At 43.8% G+C, this 15923-nt stretch overlaps 1 protein-coding gene across 2 annotated transcripts in view; it reads left to right on the forward strand.

Moving 5' to 3' along the window:
* The first annotated feature begins 882 nt into the window (after positions 1 to 882).
* The window catches only part of USP49 (ubiquitin specific peptidase 49), a 25411-nt gene continuing 10370 nt past the window's right edge, over positions 883 to 15923 (forward strand). The window contains exons 1-7 of one of the 2 annotated variants that reach the window (XM_014953745.1): positions 883 to 1021; positions 1928 to 3338; positions 4335 to 4539; positions 6520 to 6628; positions 7431 to 7636; positions 8407 to 10087; positions 10166 to 10313. In XM_014953745.1, coding sequence (XP_014809231.1) covers positions 1956 to 3338; positions 4335 to 4539; positions 6520 to 6628; positions 7431 to 7636; positions 8407 to 8597 — 2094 coding nt within the window. In that variant the 5' untranslated portion in view covers positions 883 to 1021; positions 1928 to 1955 and the 3' untranslated portion in view covers positions 8598 to 10087; positions 10166 to 10313. Of the gene's footprint in view, positions 1022 to 1927; positions 3339 to 4334; positions 4540 to 6519; positions 6629 to 7430; positions 7637 to 8406; positions 10088 to 10165; positions 10314 to 15923 lie in introns of those variants that run through there. The other variant, XM_014953747.1, reaches the window with a different exon arrangement.

The raw sequence follows: 15923 nt of genomic DNA on the forward strand, positions 1-15923 counted from the left end.
CAACTGTTCGATACCTGTCCTGAAGCTTTGGGGAAGCATGTCATGACCTTCGTTACGTTAAACTTCACCCCTCCTAAAATGATTTTTTGTAACTAAATATTCTGTATGCCAGACCTGACACTCTCTGTGACATCTGTAACCACTTTGTGCCTGTTCTAGCTGTCCCTCCTATCACTCCTTCATATTGTATTCAAGTACTGTAGTTGGAGATGCGTAAGCAAGTTAATTTAGTCTTTCTTGGATTATTACAACAGATAGTTTTTACAGTCTTTTCTGCCTTTGGCAAAATGCAGGTTTTTCCTATTTTTCTCTCCTCCGTAGTCCTTACTTTGTTGCAGTTCACACTTGACAGCTATTAATTACTTGCGTTTTATTGTTTGGAAAATCATCTAGAAATGAAATCTAATTCAGGACAGACTTTTTTTTTCCTTTTTTCCCCATCTCCTCCCCCCTTCTTTCACCAAGTTATCGAAGCAGCCAAAATTGAAGTGATCACAGGAGGTGCACGTTTTTGCTCCGTGGTTTTTTTTTTAACTCAGATTTTTTTTTTTTCTCTGCCATATGTTGGGTCATCCACTACAAAAGACTTGTGATGAAGAGGCTACATGTGATCAGCAGATTTATAGATTCTCAGAAAATGAAAGCAGGGAAAAAAAATGAAATTCCAGAGTGCCTCTTCCATGTGACGTTTCTTAACATCTAAGTATTTGGGTTCCTAGGTGCGTTCAGTGCTTTGACTTCCAGATAATTCTGTTCTCTGTAATAAATGTGTTCTCCGCAGTAGCTCTCGCACTGAGAGGATTAATCGTGTTCAGAAGCAACCCTGCCAGCGTTCTTACTTTGTTTATGTGCATCACAAGAATATTCTCTCTCTAGGGCTTTGAAGCTGTGCTGCCTTACAATGAAGACTTAAGTAGTAATTAAATTCTCGAAGAACCGCCAAGACTCCTTTGGCTGCAATGGGGATGTTCCGCGCCCTGGGTGCTGCGTGGTGGAGGAAAGGATGTAGAAACATGACTGCGTGAGTAGAGGGAGCGGGTCTGGGGGCTGGTGCTGCACCCTGACCTCTTCACTTGGGTGGAAGCGTTCGAGGGGACCGTACAAAAGAAACCACAGCACTGACACGCGGTGTTTTAGTTGTGTTTTTTGTACAGTTTTTTGTATCTTCTATAAAACATATGGACGAAGGACACGAGAGTGGAAGCTTTTTGCTCATTCCAGTATCCCTGCTTTGATTTCTCTTCACTTACAACATAGTAATTTAGTAAATCAGTTGCTTTTTCTGTTTATGTGTGCTCACGCAAACATATACACATGCAGATGTTCCTTTAGGTTTGCTGTAACAGGATGTTACACATTGCAATTTTTTTCCCTGCTAATTTTTTCTTAAACACTGAAATGTTTGGGAGGCTGTGGGAAATCAGAGAAGTGGAGGGGTAGAATGCAAAACCTGAGGACTTGCAAATGCTCTGGTTATGACAATTATCTGATATTTTTGTGGCTTCTGCGAGAAGTTGGTAACCTCCATCTAGTTCCTGATGACACGCATTCCAATTCCAAATTCATTTTGTATGTATCAATTTCAAGGGGGCAGCTAAAGATCAAACGTGTGTGTGGACTGAATTAATCTTTTTCTCCTTGGAAGCGAGCCATTCAGGTTGGGTGAGGCGTGCTGGCAGCTGTCTGGGCTGTCCTTAGGAGACAGATAGACAGTTTTATTCTCTAGACCTTGTCAATCCAATATCTTTTCTGGTACTAAAAACTGCTTTTAAAAAAACTGCACACAGGAATAATGCAGTCGGTCGAAGTAAAACTGCAGTTGGGGTTGACAAGACGCGACATCTGTATTTTTATAGGTACAAAAGAGACCATTTTGAATATGTATAGCGGCTCTGAGATCCTTTCCTTTCTTTTTTTGCCTTCCAAGGTCAAAGCAGCGAAGACTCCTGTAAGACATGGATAGATGCAAACATGTTGGGCGGCTACGACTCGCCCAGGACCACTCAATCCTGAACCCCCAGAAGTGGCGCTGCGTGGACTGCCAGACAACGGAGTCCATCTGGGCCTGTCTGAAGTGCTCCCACGTCGCCTGCGGGAGGTACATCGAGGAGCATGCACTTAAACACTTTGAAGAAACCAGGCATCCGTTGGCAATGGAAGTTAACGATCTGTACGTCTTTTGTTACCTTTGTGAAGATTATGTCTTGAACGATAACCCGGAGGGGGATTTGAAATTGCTGAGAAGTTCTCTGTCAGCAATTAAAAGTCAAAAGCATGATCCGTCGACGAGAAGCGGCAGGACATTGAGATCGATGGCGTTGGGAGAGGACGTGTGCAGCCATCAGAGGAGCCCTCAGGGACAATCTCAGATGCTTACAGCTCTCTGGCACAGGCGCCAGTCCTTGCTTGCGAAGGCGCTGCGGACCTGGTTTGATAAGAGCTCTAGAGGCCAGCTCAAATTAAAACAGAAGAAACAAATGGAAGAGTTGGAGAAGAAGAAGGAGGCAGCCAGGCAGCGGCGGCAGGAGATGAAGAGACAGCTCCTGGAGGAGCTGGCAAACACTCCTCCACGGAAGAGCGCGAGGCTGTTGACTCACGTGCACAGAGAGAACTTGATTCCAAGGAAATTCAGGGAGGTGGCGACCGCTTCCCCTACCTCAAGGCAGATGCAGAGCAGCAGATTCAAACAGTTTTATTCCATCCGGCGTAAGCCTCTGATGACTCCCGGGGTAACAGGTCTAAGGAACCTGGGAAACACATGTTACATGAATTCTATTCTGCAAGTGCTAAGTCACCTCCAGAAATTTAGAGAATGTTTTTTGACACTTGATCTCTGTGAAACAGAAGAACTCTTAGCCAAAACTGTGAACGGGAAGTCTAGGATGCCTGGCAAATTGGCAAATGGGGCTGCTGCTAATGAGTCAGGGAAGACTGACAAAGTGGGATCATATGGCACGCAGAGCTTGCCAGCTGGCTTAAATGGCGGCTCCTCAATAAGCAGGAGTTTAGAACTAATACAGCCCAAGGAACCGAGTTCAAAGCACATCTCCCTCTGTCACGAATTGCACACCCTCTTCAGAGTGATGTGGTCTGGCAAGTGGGCGCTGGTGTCCCCCTTCGCCATGCTGCACTCCGTGTGGAGCCTCATCCCCGCGTTTCGAGGCTACGACCAGCAGGACGCTCAGGAATTTCTCTGCGAGTTGTTGGATAAAGTACAGCAGGAGCTGGAGTCGGAAGGAACGAAGCGCAGGATCCTCATCCCTTTCTCCCAGAGGAAGCTCACCAAGCAGGTCCTGAAGGTGGTGAACACCATTTTTCACGGGCAGTTGCTTAGTCAGGTATGAACCTGCTTTTGCACAGAAGTCAGTTGGAGCCGTTCACACCAAGGAGCAAAGGCTCTGTTTTTTGAGGAGCCACCAGATCCGTAAGAACCTGTTGGGTTGCTGTGCAGGTTGGCAGCATTTTCAATACTTGTCACGTGTATTGTAAATTCAGTTGACTTTTGCCACTTCAGAATGAAATCTGCCAAGTTTTTACTCTGTTTTTAAGGCGTCTTTGTTATTTGTTTTGTCCCTCCTGGGTTTGTTTCTGTGGCTAGAAAGAATATGATGAAGGCCAGAGAGAGCAGTCATCTGGTGCTATAAAGAACAAGCTGTCTGTGATATATATATTTTTTTTTGCAGGCATTTGAAAGTCATTTTCAGATACTGAGCATGCTTAACCTGTTTCTGTAGGAGCTGAAAGTGCCTGTCCTGGTGCTCAGTCTCTTATTCCTGTGCTGTTCCCTTGTCTGAAACGTATTATTCCCCACAGGACAGACCCTGGGAGTCCTGTGTGTTTGGAAATTCTTCCACTTCCTTTCCTTTCCAGGAGAAATGAACTCATGCATAACTTGACATTTAAGGGTTTGCGAGATCGGACCACGAAGTGTATTACAGAATCACAGAATGATATGGGTGGGGTTGGAAGGGACCTCTGGAGATCATCTAGTCCAACCCCCTGCCAGAGCAGTAGAAAACAGATCCAAAGTGCTTGTTACCCAGCAGTGAATTGGTATTATACCCCTAGTGGTGTTTATCTGAGGAAGTCAATCCCATAAAGGTGAATATTGTCTCCATTTTTTTGAGACTTGAGAAAGTTGTTTAAATTATTTGCTCAAGATAGACTTAGCTTTCAGATTGGAAATGAACAGTGTTTCTCTTAATTCATAGATCATCTCTGTGAACTTGTGCTGCCTTTGGGGCACAAACTTGCTCTTTAGATGGGAATGTAGATGCCGGTCTGCACGTGCAGGCGTACGTAACCTCATTTGTGTGTACACCTTTCATTCCCAGGTCACCTGCATAACATGCAACTACAAATCCAACACCGTTGAGCCCTTTTGGGATCTTTCCCTGGAATTCCCCGAGCGCTATCACTCCATGGAGAAGGGCCTGGTCCCTGTTAGCCAGACGGAGTGCATGCTGACCGAAATGCTGGCCAAGTTCACCGAGACGGAAGCTCTGGAAGGGAGGATTTACGCCTGTGACCAATGCAACAGTAAGTTGGGTCCTGCTGCTCTCTTTGCCATTAGAAGCACCGTCTGTTTTTCTGAGTGAGAGATTTCTGGTGCGTTTCCTGTGTCTGAAAACATGTATTTGTGGCCTCTGTGTATTGGAAAACTGTTCTTCCTCCCTGCTCGTGCTGTTGTCTAGCCTCTATGTATTGGAAAACTCTGTTCTTCCTCCCTGCTCGTGCTGTTGTCTCCTCCTGTTGGTGGCTTCTGCTCCTTTGGGCACCAGTTTGGATCTGAAATGTCATTTTTCTCTCATCTCCATCATTCAGCAGCACAATTTGCTAAGAGTTTAATACAACCCTCTTCAGAGCTGCTCTCTCTGCTTGCGCTGGAGCAGAAGGGAACGTCAAGAATTTTGGGGGAGAAAGGCATTGGTTTTAGAGACGAAAAAAGACACCTTATCCCCTATTCCTTGCTCATCTCCACATGGCAGGAAAACTTTTATACCAAGTCACTATATGCTGCTTGTTCTTGATGGAATCCTTTAACCAGAAATCACAAATGCGGAGTTCTCAAAGTCTGCTGCCAGGTTAGAGTTTCCATCTCTCTGTAGGAATTTTCTCAAGGAGCAATGAACTGACATTATCCTGGGAGTCTCAGGTTAATGTATTACCTGTTAGATGAATGCACGTGTTTTGCTGTGCTCAGCTAAAATAAGACTTCTTCTTTCCTGTAGTAGATCCGAGTGTAAGGTCATTATATGCCTGAAAAATAATTTTAGCCTCGTGTATAATCATGCAGCTCAGCTACTCTGATAAGCTGGATTTGAATTTTTTTTCCATGCAGGTATTTATGGCAAATGTTCATCCCCTTGGGAGGAAAATGCCAATAATTTGACTTGCATTGCAACTAAGCAACTGAAGGAGCAAATAATTGTCGAGATCTGTTCTATATAAACTTGCAAGTCTGTTACCAAACATCTTCATAATCATTGACTCGATGTTCTTGAAACAAAGCAAAATACAATTGGAACAGATTCTGATTCACAAATAATGTTCACAAAGCGTCGATGTGGATGAGTACAGCATCATCTTAACTCTGTTTTCTTTATTCTTTGTGAAAGCCCAAATTTTAACAGTTACTTCAGAGTTAAATAGCTAAGGAAATATTAGCCAGCTGAAAAAAAAATCAGGAAAAGGCAACCAGCCTGTATCTAGGTGCCAAAAACTATTGGGGGCACTGCTTGTCAGACGTGATGGAGGAGGAGCAACCCATCTGTTCTGAACTGGTGCAGTGAGGTGCAGAAATCTAATTAACAGGTACATTTCTTATTGGAAGCTCCAGAAGCCACCTGTCTTCCTCCTGGTACAGTCGTATGTTCAGTGTCCTGGAAAGAGTAATCACTGGGAAGAGGAACCTTTTTTTCTTCTCCAGTTTCGGTTCAGCAGTTGTTTTACCTTCTGGGGCAGGCAGAACCCCTGCGAGAGGTGGGACCTTGCTCTGGAAGCATCTTCTCTGACCTGTATTAATATTTTTGAACTAGTGAAGCTTCCTACTACGAGCTTCAGTGGTATAATAAGCAGATCAAAGTAGTATTTTAACAGAATACAATATGTCAAATAGCAGTATTATTTGTATGCTGGTAGTTCACCTGTTGAAAGTGCTACAGCCCTGGATTAATTTGGCTCTAGCTCTGTCTTCATATTTCTGGTGTATTTCTCAGAGCAAAATGTCAGCATGAGCAGCTTGAAGGCGATAACTGATGGTGTGATTATGAGCATCACAAAAGTGAAAAAGTTTTAAGTATTTTTAAACGTGAGAGTTTTGATCTTAGAGAAGTTGCTGCTCTGTGAAGAAACGTTTACTTGTGTGTCCATCCTGAGTCATGTGAGCTGGGCTGCTGCTACCGAGAGAAAAAGAGTTCAGAAAGTACTCTCTTCCCCTTCTGAAAATTAATTCCATCCTAACAATCTTTGCCTTGATTTTTTTTTATATATATATATATTTTTATTTTTTTTTTGTAGGCAAACGGCGAAAGTCTTCTCCTAAACCTCTTGTTCTGAGTGAAGCTAAAAAGCAGTTAATGATCTACAGACTACCTCAGGTCCTCCGGCTGCACCTTAAACGCTTCAGGTGAGTGGGGGACACACTCCGTGGTGTCAGGCACTGACTCGCCTCTGGCTTTTTAGAAACAAGTGATTAGTGTGGGCCTGGAACTTCTCTGGCTTTCTGACAAATGCATCTGTATAAACATCCCCAAACCAGGTGTGTGATACCCCCTCAAAGTACTACTTACGTTACAATCAGTAGCTTGTTTGTAGTGTGTTTTCTACTGTATACACAGTGTAATGTTTTGTAAATATTAATACTGATCTCCTTGAATTGTTATTCAACAGTGTTTGTCTGAGTCTGCAGAAAACTTGAAACGGTGGCTGTGAGATGGATGAACTGCCAGGTTGAGTGACAGATTCATTGAAAGCCTGTGATAGTTAAATGCCAATGTTATGTATTTACCTGTTGAACAAAACATAGCAGACAAAGCTCAAAATATTATGAAAAGTTTCTAAAATGGTTAGCGCAGGCAACTGAGGTGTGTGGTGTTTATAGAACTGAGCATTTTAAATGCTGTTTGACTGTCACAGGAGATGTTTGACTTCCTTTGTGTTGCAAATCCCAACAATATCTTGGTTCGATGTCCCTTTAGTGGCCAGCCCAGCCTCAACCACGACACAAATAACAAATGACAGGACTAGTTGCATTGAAAAGGTGTTAGAGTGAAAACAGAAGGAAAAAATCCTATGATGCCTGCTTGACCCTGGCAAGGAGAGCTCTTCAGAGTTGATTAGCTGTGGCTGCTGCTGTGTGCATCTCCCCGCAGCCCTGTACCATGTCAGAGCAGGATCTGAGTCTTTGATTCGTGCCCTTGTGTTTGCAGGTGGTCTGAACGTAATCACCGTGAGAAGATTGGGGTCCATGTCCTCTTTGACCAGGTATTAAACATGGAACCTTACTGCTGCAGGGACTCTCTCTCCTCTCTTGACAAAGAGACCTTTGTCTATGACCTCTCCGCTGTGGTGATGCATCACGGGAAAGGGTTTGGCTCAGGACACTACACAGCATATTGCTACAACACAGAGGGAGGTGCGTGTGCCTTATTACGGGGGAAACACATTCAAGAAACTCCTGTTTTATTCCGTAGACATAGAGCATTGTAGAGCTTTATGATCAAAGTTGTTGAGAATCAAGTTTCCTGAAATTTGTACTTGTTTCCCAGAATGTATTGCTAGTAGCATGTTTTTCTTTATTATTTTTTTTTTTTCGTAAAGCCACAGATTGCTGCTCTTTGCTTTGCGGCCCTTTGGGATGCCTTTTATTGCTTGCTGTTAACAGCATGAATGCTTCATTTTCTCATGCAATGTCACTCCGTGGAGCTGCTCCAGCTGGGTGTCTTTTCTCAGTATCCTTGGGATGATGAGATAAACAGAAAGTGTTTTGAAACTGGACAGGAACTATTCATGAATAACATCCGCAGGGTTTTTGTGAATTTCCAGCAGTCTCTTTCTGCAGCTGAATTAGTATTGACTCTGCCTTCTGACTTGTGGAGAAAGAGGTACAAATTGGCTGTCTCCAGAGAATTTTTGTTTTCCTAATTGAGTCTTTGGGCTACAATATACAATTGGTTAAATTATGATTTGGTATTTCTAAACTCCCTTAACAGCACAGAAACGATCCAAATGTTTTCCAGATTAGAAACTCCTTCCCAAAGCATCTGGAGGGGAAAAAGATAGAGGTGCCTTTTCTCCTACATTGCTCTTTTTCTCTGTGGATGTTTCCTATGAACAGTTCCAAAATGCATTCAGATAGGATGATGCCTCCCTTACTAATGTCCTCTTTCTTGCTTTGATTCCTAGGGTTTTGGGTCCACTGCAATGACTCCAAACTGAATGTATGTAGCGTGGAGGAGGTGTGCAAAACCCAGGCCTACATTCTTTTTTACACTCAAAGAACAGTGCAGGACAAAGCAAGAATCTCAGAAAAACAACTCCAAGCTCAGGTGCCCTCCAAAAATAGTGATAAGGACAGAAGACTGACATTCCCGTGATGGGGAGCTCTGTAACTCAGTCAACAGTCTCAGTTTGTTTTTTTTTTTCAAAACCATTGGCGTTCACATCTTTCCTCTTTGTAGGAAAAAAAAGGCTCGCTGCAGGAAGGGGATCACATCGCGGTGTTTGTCGCCCGGGGTCTGGACAAGCGTGTCGAGGTGTGCGATCCCGACACGTACGATTGTAGTCACAATCTTGGTTTTAAAGCATCTTGTTGTCAAGTTCCGCTCACAAAATGAAATGAGGGAGTTTGATGCTGTATGTCATTCATCTTGTATCAAAAAGGATTTGCGTGAGGCGTGTAACAAATGAGCACGAGCAGGAATTAGAAGCATTCAGCTGGCTTCAAAAACCATCAGCCCCTAGTAATGCTGATAAAACTCCAGAAGGAACAGGTACAGTACCCTCCCCTTCAATTGCCATTCAGATTTCCGGGGTCTGAATCACACAGTCACCCAGGTATTTATTTGAACGGTTGTTGGATAGATGGAGTTGACTGCCCTGAGAGCCATTCTTGCTGGAGAAATGGTTAACGTTCTTCTACCAGAGAAAATGTTCCCCCAGGCTCAGCTATTTCTTTGCCATCAGTCAAGGGCAAACCCATGGCTGGCAACCTTTGCCAGCAGCGGTTTTTCTCAGTGTTACTGAGGTTCTGTGCACACTTGAAGGTTTATTCTCTGGGCTGAACTGAATTGGCAGCTAAATTCACTAGGAATGTGATTTTTAAACAGTTCAGCTCTGGAGAAGGTGTGTTTAAAAACAAAACCAGAACGGTGTAGTACAACAGGAATGTACCTGTGTGTTGTATCTGTTTACGTATCTGGCAGCAAAAACAAAGCCTGTGCTACGGGCTTCTGCTGGCAGAACTTTTGTCATCGGGATTATAGAGAGGTCTGAGCCCTGGCTTGCACAGCTGTGGCAGCAGAAGTGGGGGACGTGGAGGCATCGTACACTGGCAAAGTAGCACTTTTGTACAAGGGTGGTTTGTTTTCCCCAGGGGAAACAGGGTGGTGGTTAATCCTGCAACGGTGGGAGACACAGCGAGGTTCTGTCACTGCTTCTGGAATGGAAATCGTCATGAATTGCAGTTGTCACACCAAACCTAAGGCATTGGGGGTCACACAGGCACCGTGGGCAGAATTCAGCCTCTGAAGTCTTTATTTCTGCTGGGACATAAAGGGAAGGAATGTAGTTAAATCTCAAATTCCATGTCGAGTTTGAAAGGTTACAAAAATGTCTGTATCTAATCATCTTGATTTTAGAATCCTGTGAGAAACATAAGGGCCTTAGTTGACTATTTATAGTCACTTCTCAGCCTCCAGTTGCACCTCAGGTGTTTTTATAATTTAGGGTTTGGATGTTCACATTTCATGTTTTAATCAAATCTGAATATGTAACTGCAGAGAGACATGATGTCTTTCGCTCTTGATGGTTTGTTGTTTGTTTTTTTTTTTAAACTGGTTAAAAGTGAAGTAACCTAAAATATGAGGTTCTTCAGTCTTGATGGTTTGTTGTTTGTTGGTTTTTTTTTTAAACTGGTTAAAAGTGAAGTAACCTAAAATATGAGGTTCTTCCAAAAAATCAGTTCCGTTTTCAGGCAGAGAAGTTGTGAAAGTGTGTTTCGCTTCCTCCCTCTTCTCCTTTGAATTCTTGTCAGCATTTGCCCGTCAGACACACGCTGACAGCCCTGTGTCGTTGTTGGAGGGGGTGAAGAGGTAAGTTTGCCAAATCCCATTCCTCTCTTTCCACTGTGACTTTTTATCTCCTTTCCTGTGGGCAAACTGGTCTCTCTTTGGCCGCTGTCGGTGGCTGCAGCCGTGCAGGGACGAGCGCAGCAAACGAGAAACTTCTATTTTTTCAGAGCACGGTGTCTCTCTGAGTCTCCTCTGCTTAAAGTTTCCCATTTCTCGTGTGTCTGAGCAACATGCTGCTTTTTGAACTTACAAAATTGACTTCTTGACAATTCAGTATAATTCTGAGATCCTGTGCTCTTTATTCTTTTTGGAGATGAGACAATTTGAAACAGTCCTATGGGAAGTGACTAAAAAGTTTGAGTTTTGGTTCTCTAAATGTAGCAGGGTCTGGAAGCATTTCTTATGAATGTCTGTAATATCTGTGTATTTACTGGGTAGGGGATTTTTTTTTGTGCTACCAGTAAATAACATTAATAAAAATGCAATAGGCCAAACAGATCCGATAAAAATAAATGTGACTGTACCTGTTGCAGGGGAAGCGGAGTTGGGTTCAGCCCAGGTAGAAGCTGACATTCCTGAAGGAATCAAAATTAGTGCTTGGGATTATCAGATACGTGGTGGATTCTTCTCTAGAGCAAAATAGACGCTCTGTGAAGAGTGTGTGTCTCAAAGAGAAAAGAAAAGGGAAAAATAGTGCTTTTTAATCGAAGAGGTGGAAGGGAAAATGGTATTTTCCCCGTGCATCTGTCCTCCCTGTCCCATCCGCCCTGTAAGAGGATTATATTCCTCTAAACAACAGGCGTGGTTTCCTGTGACTATGAAATGGTGCATTCGCCCTCGGAATCCCTCAGAAACCCTGAAACCCTCTTTATATTACAAATTTGACAGCGAGGCAAGCCGTACCGCGGCATTAGTTGTTACTGCAGCCAGCCCAGACTCTTCGCTACAAATACTCATCTTTTGACTGAGTGTTTTGGGTGAATATTTTTGAATTCGGGTAGTAACACATTTGTCACGTGAGCAGAGTGGGGAGCTGGGGTTCTACCTGTCGCCGTTGCTGCGTCTCATCCCCCCCCCGAGCAGATCCTGTAGCATTTGCTGGTGACATCTTTTGACACGAGTGGCCTCTCCACGTGACATTAGCCCAGTTTGTGCTGAGACGTGGAGATACTGCAGGCAAAAAAAAAAAAATGATTGCCCTGATAGGGAAGGAATGAATTATACTTTGAAGTAAATAAACTTGCTTTTTCCAACACTGTGAGGTTTCTGTAATATTTAGCTTTTATTTGGAAGCGATAGCGTATAGCATTTTTTATGCTGTTTGGTTTATATTTGTCTACTGCAGGCTTCTTTGTATAAGCAAAGCCCAATGCTTCCTCCGTGGTGGACACTGTTTTATAGTGTCCTGTTTGCCAGAAATTCTGATTGGAAGTTACCTCTCTCCATCAGTAAGATGAAAATACCACTTGCGGTTACAGTGAAGCCCACTTAAGCCTGACAAAGGGTAGCCTGTAAAGCAAACTTTAATGGGATGGCTTCAAATCCTAAATACACTGATGCATATTTAGACTAAACGCAGGTTTAGGGCTCTGCTTCTGCAAACACAGGGGCAGATGATGTGACTTGACTCACACCTGAAGTTTGGTTGCCCCAGCTGTGTGTTGTGAGCGAAGTGTCTGCAACGTAAACCCCTTTATTTTTGGTGAAACTAGGAGCAGAATTGGTTTCTCTGTGGGCTGGGATGCCTGTACTGGGGTTCCAGCCGTGTACCAAGGAGCGAGTTGCCTTGAGAGATGCTCGGAGGCAGCGTGAGGCTCCTGGCACCTTGCAGGACACTGTCTGAGCGCTGGCAGTGTCAGCGTCAGGAGCGAGCAGCCTCTGGGACAGAACGGTCCCAGCATTTCCTTATTCCATTCCACTTGTAAGTAACTTGGCATTCCATAATTTTATGTTTTTATGAGTGAAGAATCTTAAGGTATTCATGGCCAGGTGTGATACAGCGTCTGCTGCAGTTGTTGGCAAACCCTTTATTTTAGGTAACTTTATTCCATTAGCGGGTTAGTTACATACATTTGCCTTTATGTTATCCCTTTACTCTCTGTGTTCCCCAGTTGAACTATGCATCATGGAAAACCAATTTCTCTGCAAAGCACTGAAAAACCAAATTTTTTCCCTATTTGTTCTGACCAGAACAATTCTCTGGTCTGGCTTGGAAGTTGTTAATGGTGAGGCAGCAAATGGAATAATGCATATTCAATGCCTGACGTCAGACTTGCCTGGGTGGCAGCACCACCCCCACTTAGGGAATTCCAGACGTTTATTTGAGTGTAAGAATCAAATTGGAAATGGTAAAAGCAGTGTGTCCTATGGACTCGCTATCAGGAGGGGTTTTTTGCTTTCAGAAGGCAAGGCTTCTAGCGTAAATATTGTCTTGGTGGTAATTTAGAAACTCTTTTATTGATTGTAACGTCCCCAGTGCTTAATTGCATCCCAGTGAGACAGACTAATGAACTCCTGGCTGTTCAGATCACCCCGGGATGAGCTCCAGTGGAAGTCGATGTGGTGCAATGAGAACTACGTAAGCAAGAGACAGGGAGGTTACTTTTACCTGCCAATACAGTTTTGCAAACTAATTTTGTACGGTTCCTTAGATTTGGTGCCTTGTACCCAATAATATTTCGCATGGGACAGAAACGTTGGGAAATAAGTCGTGAGTCCCCCCCCTCCTGGTTGAAGCAGATGGATTTGGGTGGTTTTACAAGTACTCGGTGTCACTGACATTTTTACATGTCACATCTGTACGTGAATGAAGTTCACCAGCAAGCTCAGAAGCTGGGATTTTAGTGTTATATGTTTGAAATCTCTGTTTTTGTAATAATTCAAATAACAGCTTGTTCAAAGGCGGATTAGATTTGGCTTCTTAGATTTTCTCATGTCATCCCAGGCCCTTCCAGCCCAGGTCAGCAAGTTGACGTCTGTCAGAGCACGTAGCATAGAGCAAGGATTAAAATCTCCAGCGGGGCTTTTGCTGTAGCTTTGGGAAGCACCTTCTGTTACAAACCTAATGATAATTGCTGGTTTTGAAAAGAAAAAAAAATACAGTTCCCATTGCCATGGCCGTGTTTGCACAGGTTTCCTCTGAGCAGCCTAGAAAATACTTCCACCCGGGAGGAAAAGCACGCGGTGGTGATGCCTGTATGAGTTTAATATGCAATAGATACAGTTGTGTAAGGTGGCCAAGTGTCCCTTCAAAGTACATTGTCAAACCCCAGCACCAGCTCTGAACACTGCCTTTTTGTGTGTGTTTAATCCCTTCGGTGGCTTTGAGAGCGGATAGGATGGACTTGGGTTGAGAATTTATTGCCTGTGGGAACAGAAAACCTCAATTCAGTGATTTTTTTTGGTGTCTGTTACATTAATATTGCTACCTGTTTATTGCAGATGGGAATGTGAAGCACTCTAGCAAGCTTCTTAATTTCTAAAACCATGTTTAAATCATCAAAAGCTATACACATTAGTTACCTGGGGCAGCTAGTGATGATTTGTCTGAGTTGATTTTAGGGGTGTGCTTTTGAGCCGCTCCTCCTGTTGTACTGATTTTTATTTAGTGCGTGTGTGTACGGGTTCTGCTTGTTTAAAGGATGGTGGGCCAAAAGACTTTCAAAAAAAGTTCTTAAGTCTTAAAAACGAGCTTTGCCATGGACATTCCCAAAAGGGGGAGGGGAAGAAAAAAACAAAAAAGACCAGCCCAGTGGGCCCAAGGCTGACTTTAACCACTGTTACCTGTTTCTTGCTCTGAAGCTTGGCCCGATGCGAGATGCGTTGCAGTTGCAGTGAAGAGCTGTACCCTCAGGTTCTTCTGAACTGCCAAACTACTGATTTTGTGCCAGCTGGGGATAGGGAGGGAGTGGGGATGAATGAAATGACCAGTCTAAAGAAAGCCAAGCCGACTGTGGTAATAATCACTGATCTAAGTTTAGCAGAGACAGGAAGCATCTGATACGGGGCCCTGGTGTGTTGGAGGGTGGTGTGTTTTGCAGGCAGAGCCATTAACGAAACCCAAATGCAGTCTCATCAGCAGGAAGCTCCGACTGGTTTTGTGGCAAAAACTTTCTCTGATCAGTAGCCTCATAGTGGCAAAACAAATGGTGCTTTTCCATTAGATATTACAGTTCCTAAGGAACAGTCGCCCAGGCTCTCAAGTTTTATAAAGGAGGTACCTATTTCAGACCCACAATGTCACTCTGAATGCTTTGCCGTAACTGGAGGTGAGAAAGGAGATGATACAGTTGATGACTTTACCTTATTTAATTTGTAATTTTTTAGTCTTGATGACATATTTCCAATAGAGGTGGCAGGTGGTGAATTTGATTATTTTATTTTTTTTTTCCATGCTCAAGTGCTGTGCCCTGACTTGTTAAACTAGAACTTGGTGGAATCTGGAGTAGAAAAAACTCCTCGTTTCTGCCATTTTCTGTGTGAGCACGTCTTTATGGGAGCTTGGGGATAATTTGTGTTGGTAGAGCTGTGCTAGCAGGGATGTGTGCCGTGTCGGTGGCCGGATGAGGTTAAAGAATGTACGATTGTGGGGACAGGCTGGAGCTGAGCACGTGAATAATGTCACTGCTGAGCAGAAAGGGAAGCTGAGAAATCAGGATACCCACCCGTGGGGCTCCTCTGGCGGGGTGTTTGGGCTGCCTGACTCCACACCTCTGATTTAGGAATGGCATTTTCATAGCAAGTGTCATCTTCACTCTCTTCACATTTATTAAATGACATTACCAGGCCTGGCCCTTAAGGCAGTTTCCTATTGCTACACGATGAACCACATCTTTCCATGTGAAAACCAAGTTTTTGCCCAGTTTATCAGATTGTGCAAATTACAGTAACAGCACTGCCAACCTAGAGCCCATGTAAAAGAATTAGGTCCTATTTTTTTTTCCTGCTTAACTTCAGCTTTGGTTAAGCAGTCACAAACTCTTTAAGCCACATCCAACGAGCCACTTACAGGAAAGGAACAAGTGGATGAGTTTTTTCAATAAAACCTTTTTTAACAGGTCTGTCTTTCCATAAAAGGAACTTATACACAGTTTAGAAACTTAGAAGAGCTTCTCGGAGAGGAGCTGTGTCCAGGTGAGCTCCCTGAAGGTGGGACAGGCCTGGGCAGGACACTGCCAGGGAGCCCCTGCTTCTTCTGATGCCCTGGGAGCTTCACTCTTGACTTGAGGGCAGAATTAAAGCTAATCTTCAGCACTTTAAAAAAGTTAATCCCGCTCTAAGTTAAGGCTGCTGGAAAGGTGATGTTGGTGGAGGCTGGATAGAAGATGAGCAGTTTTCCCTGTTTTCCCTGGCAGCCTCATGAACGGAGCCGGGCTGGAGCTTGGGTGGGTTTCCTGATTTTTCAGTGACTTCTGTGGGGACTTTTAAGTCAGAAAAACCTCTAGTTTCTCCTTCTAGTTTCTGGTACTTGTGTCACTAATGACTTAAGCTGATGTCTGCCATGCTGTGCTCATGAATGAGGCTGCCTTTGCTTCAAGGACACTCCCAGGCAGCAGCGAGTGACAAGAGAATCCAATTAATTACTGAATGTTTCTGGCAATCTGTCCGGCTGTCTCGCAGCTCGGTGTGAGC

This window comes from Calidris pugnax, unplaced genomic scaffold, assembly GCF_001431845.1.
Source record: "Calidris pugnax isolate Ruff unplaced genomic scaffold, ASM143184v1 scaffold245, whole genome shotgun sequence".
Classification (NCBI taxonomy): domain Eukaryota; kingdom Metazoa; phylum Chordata; class Aves; order Charadriiformes; family Scolopacidae; genus Calidris; species Calidris pugnax.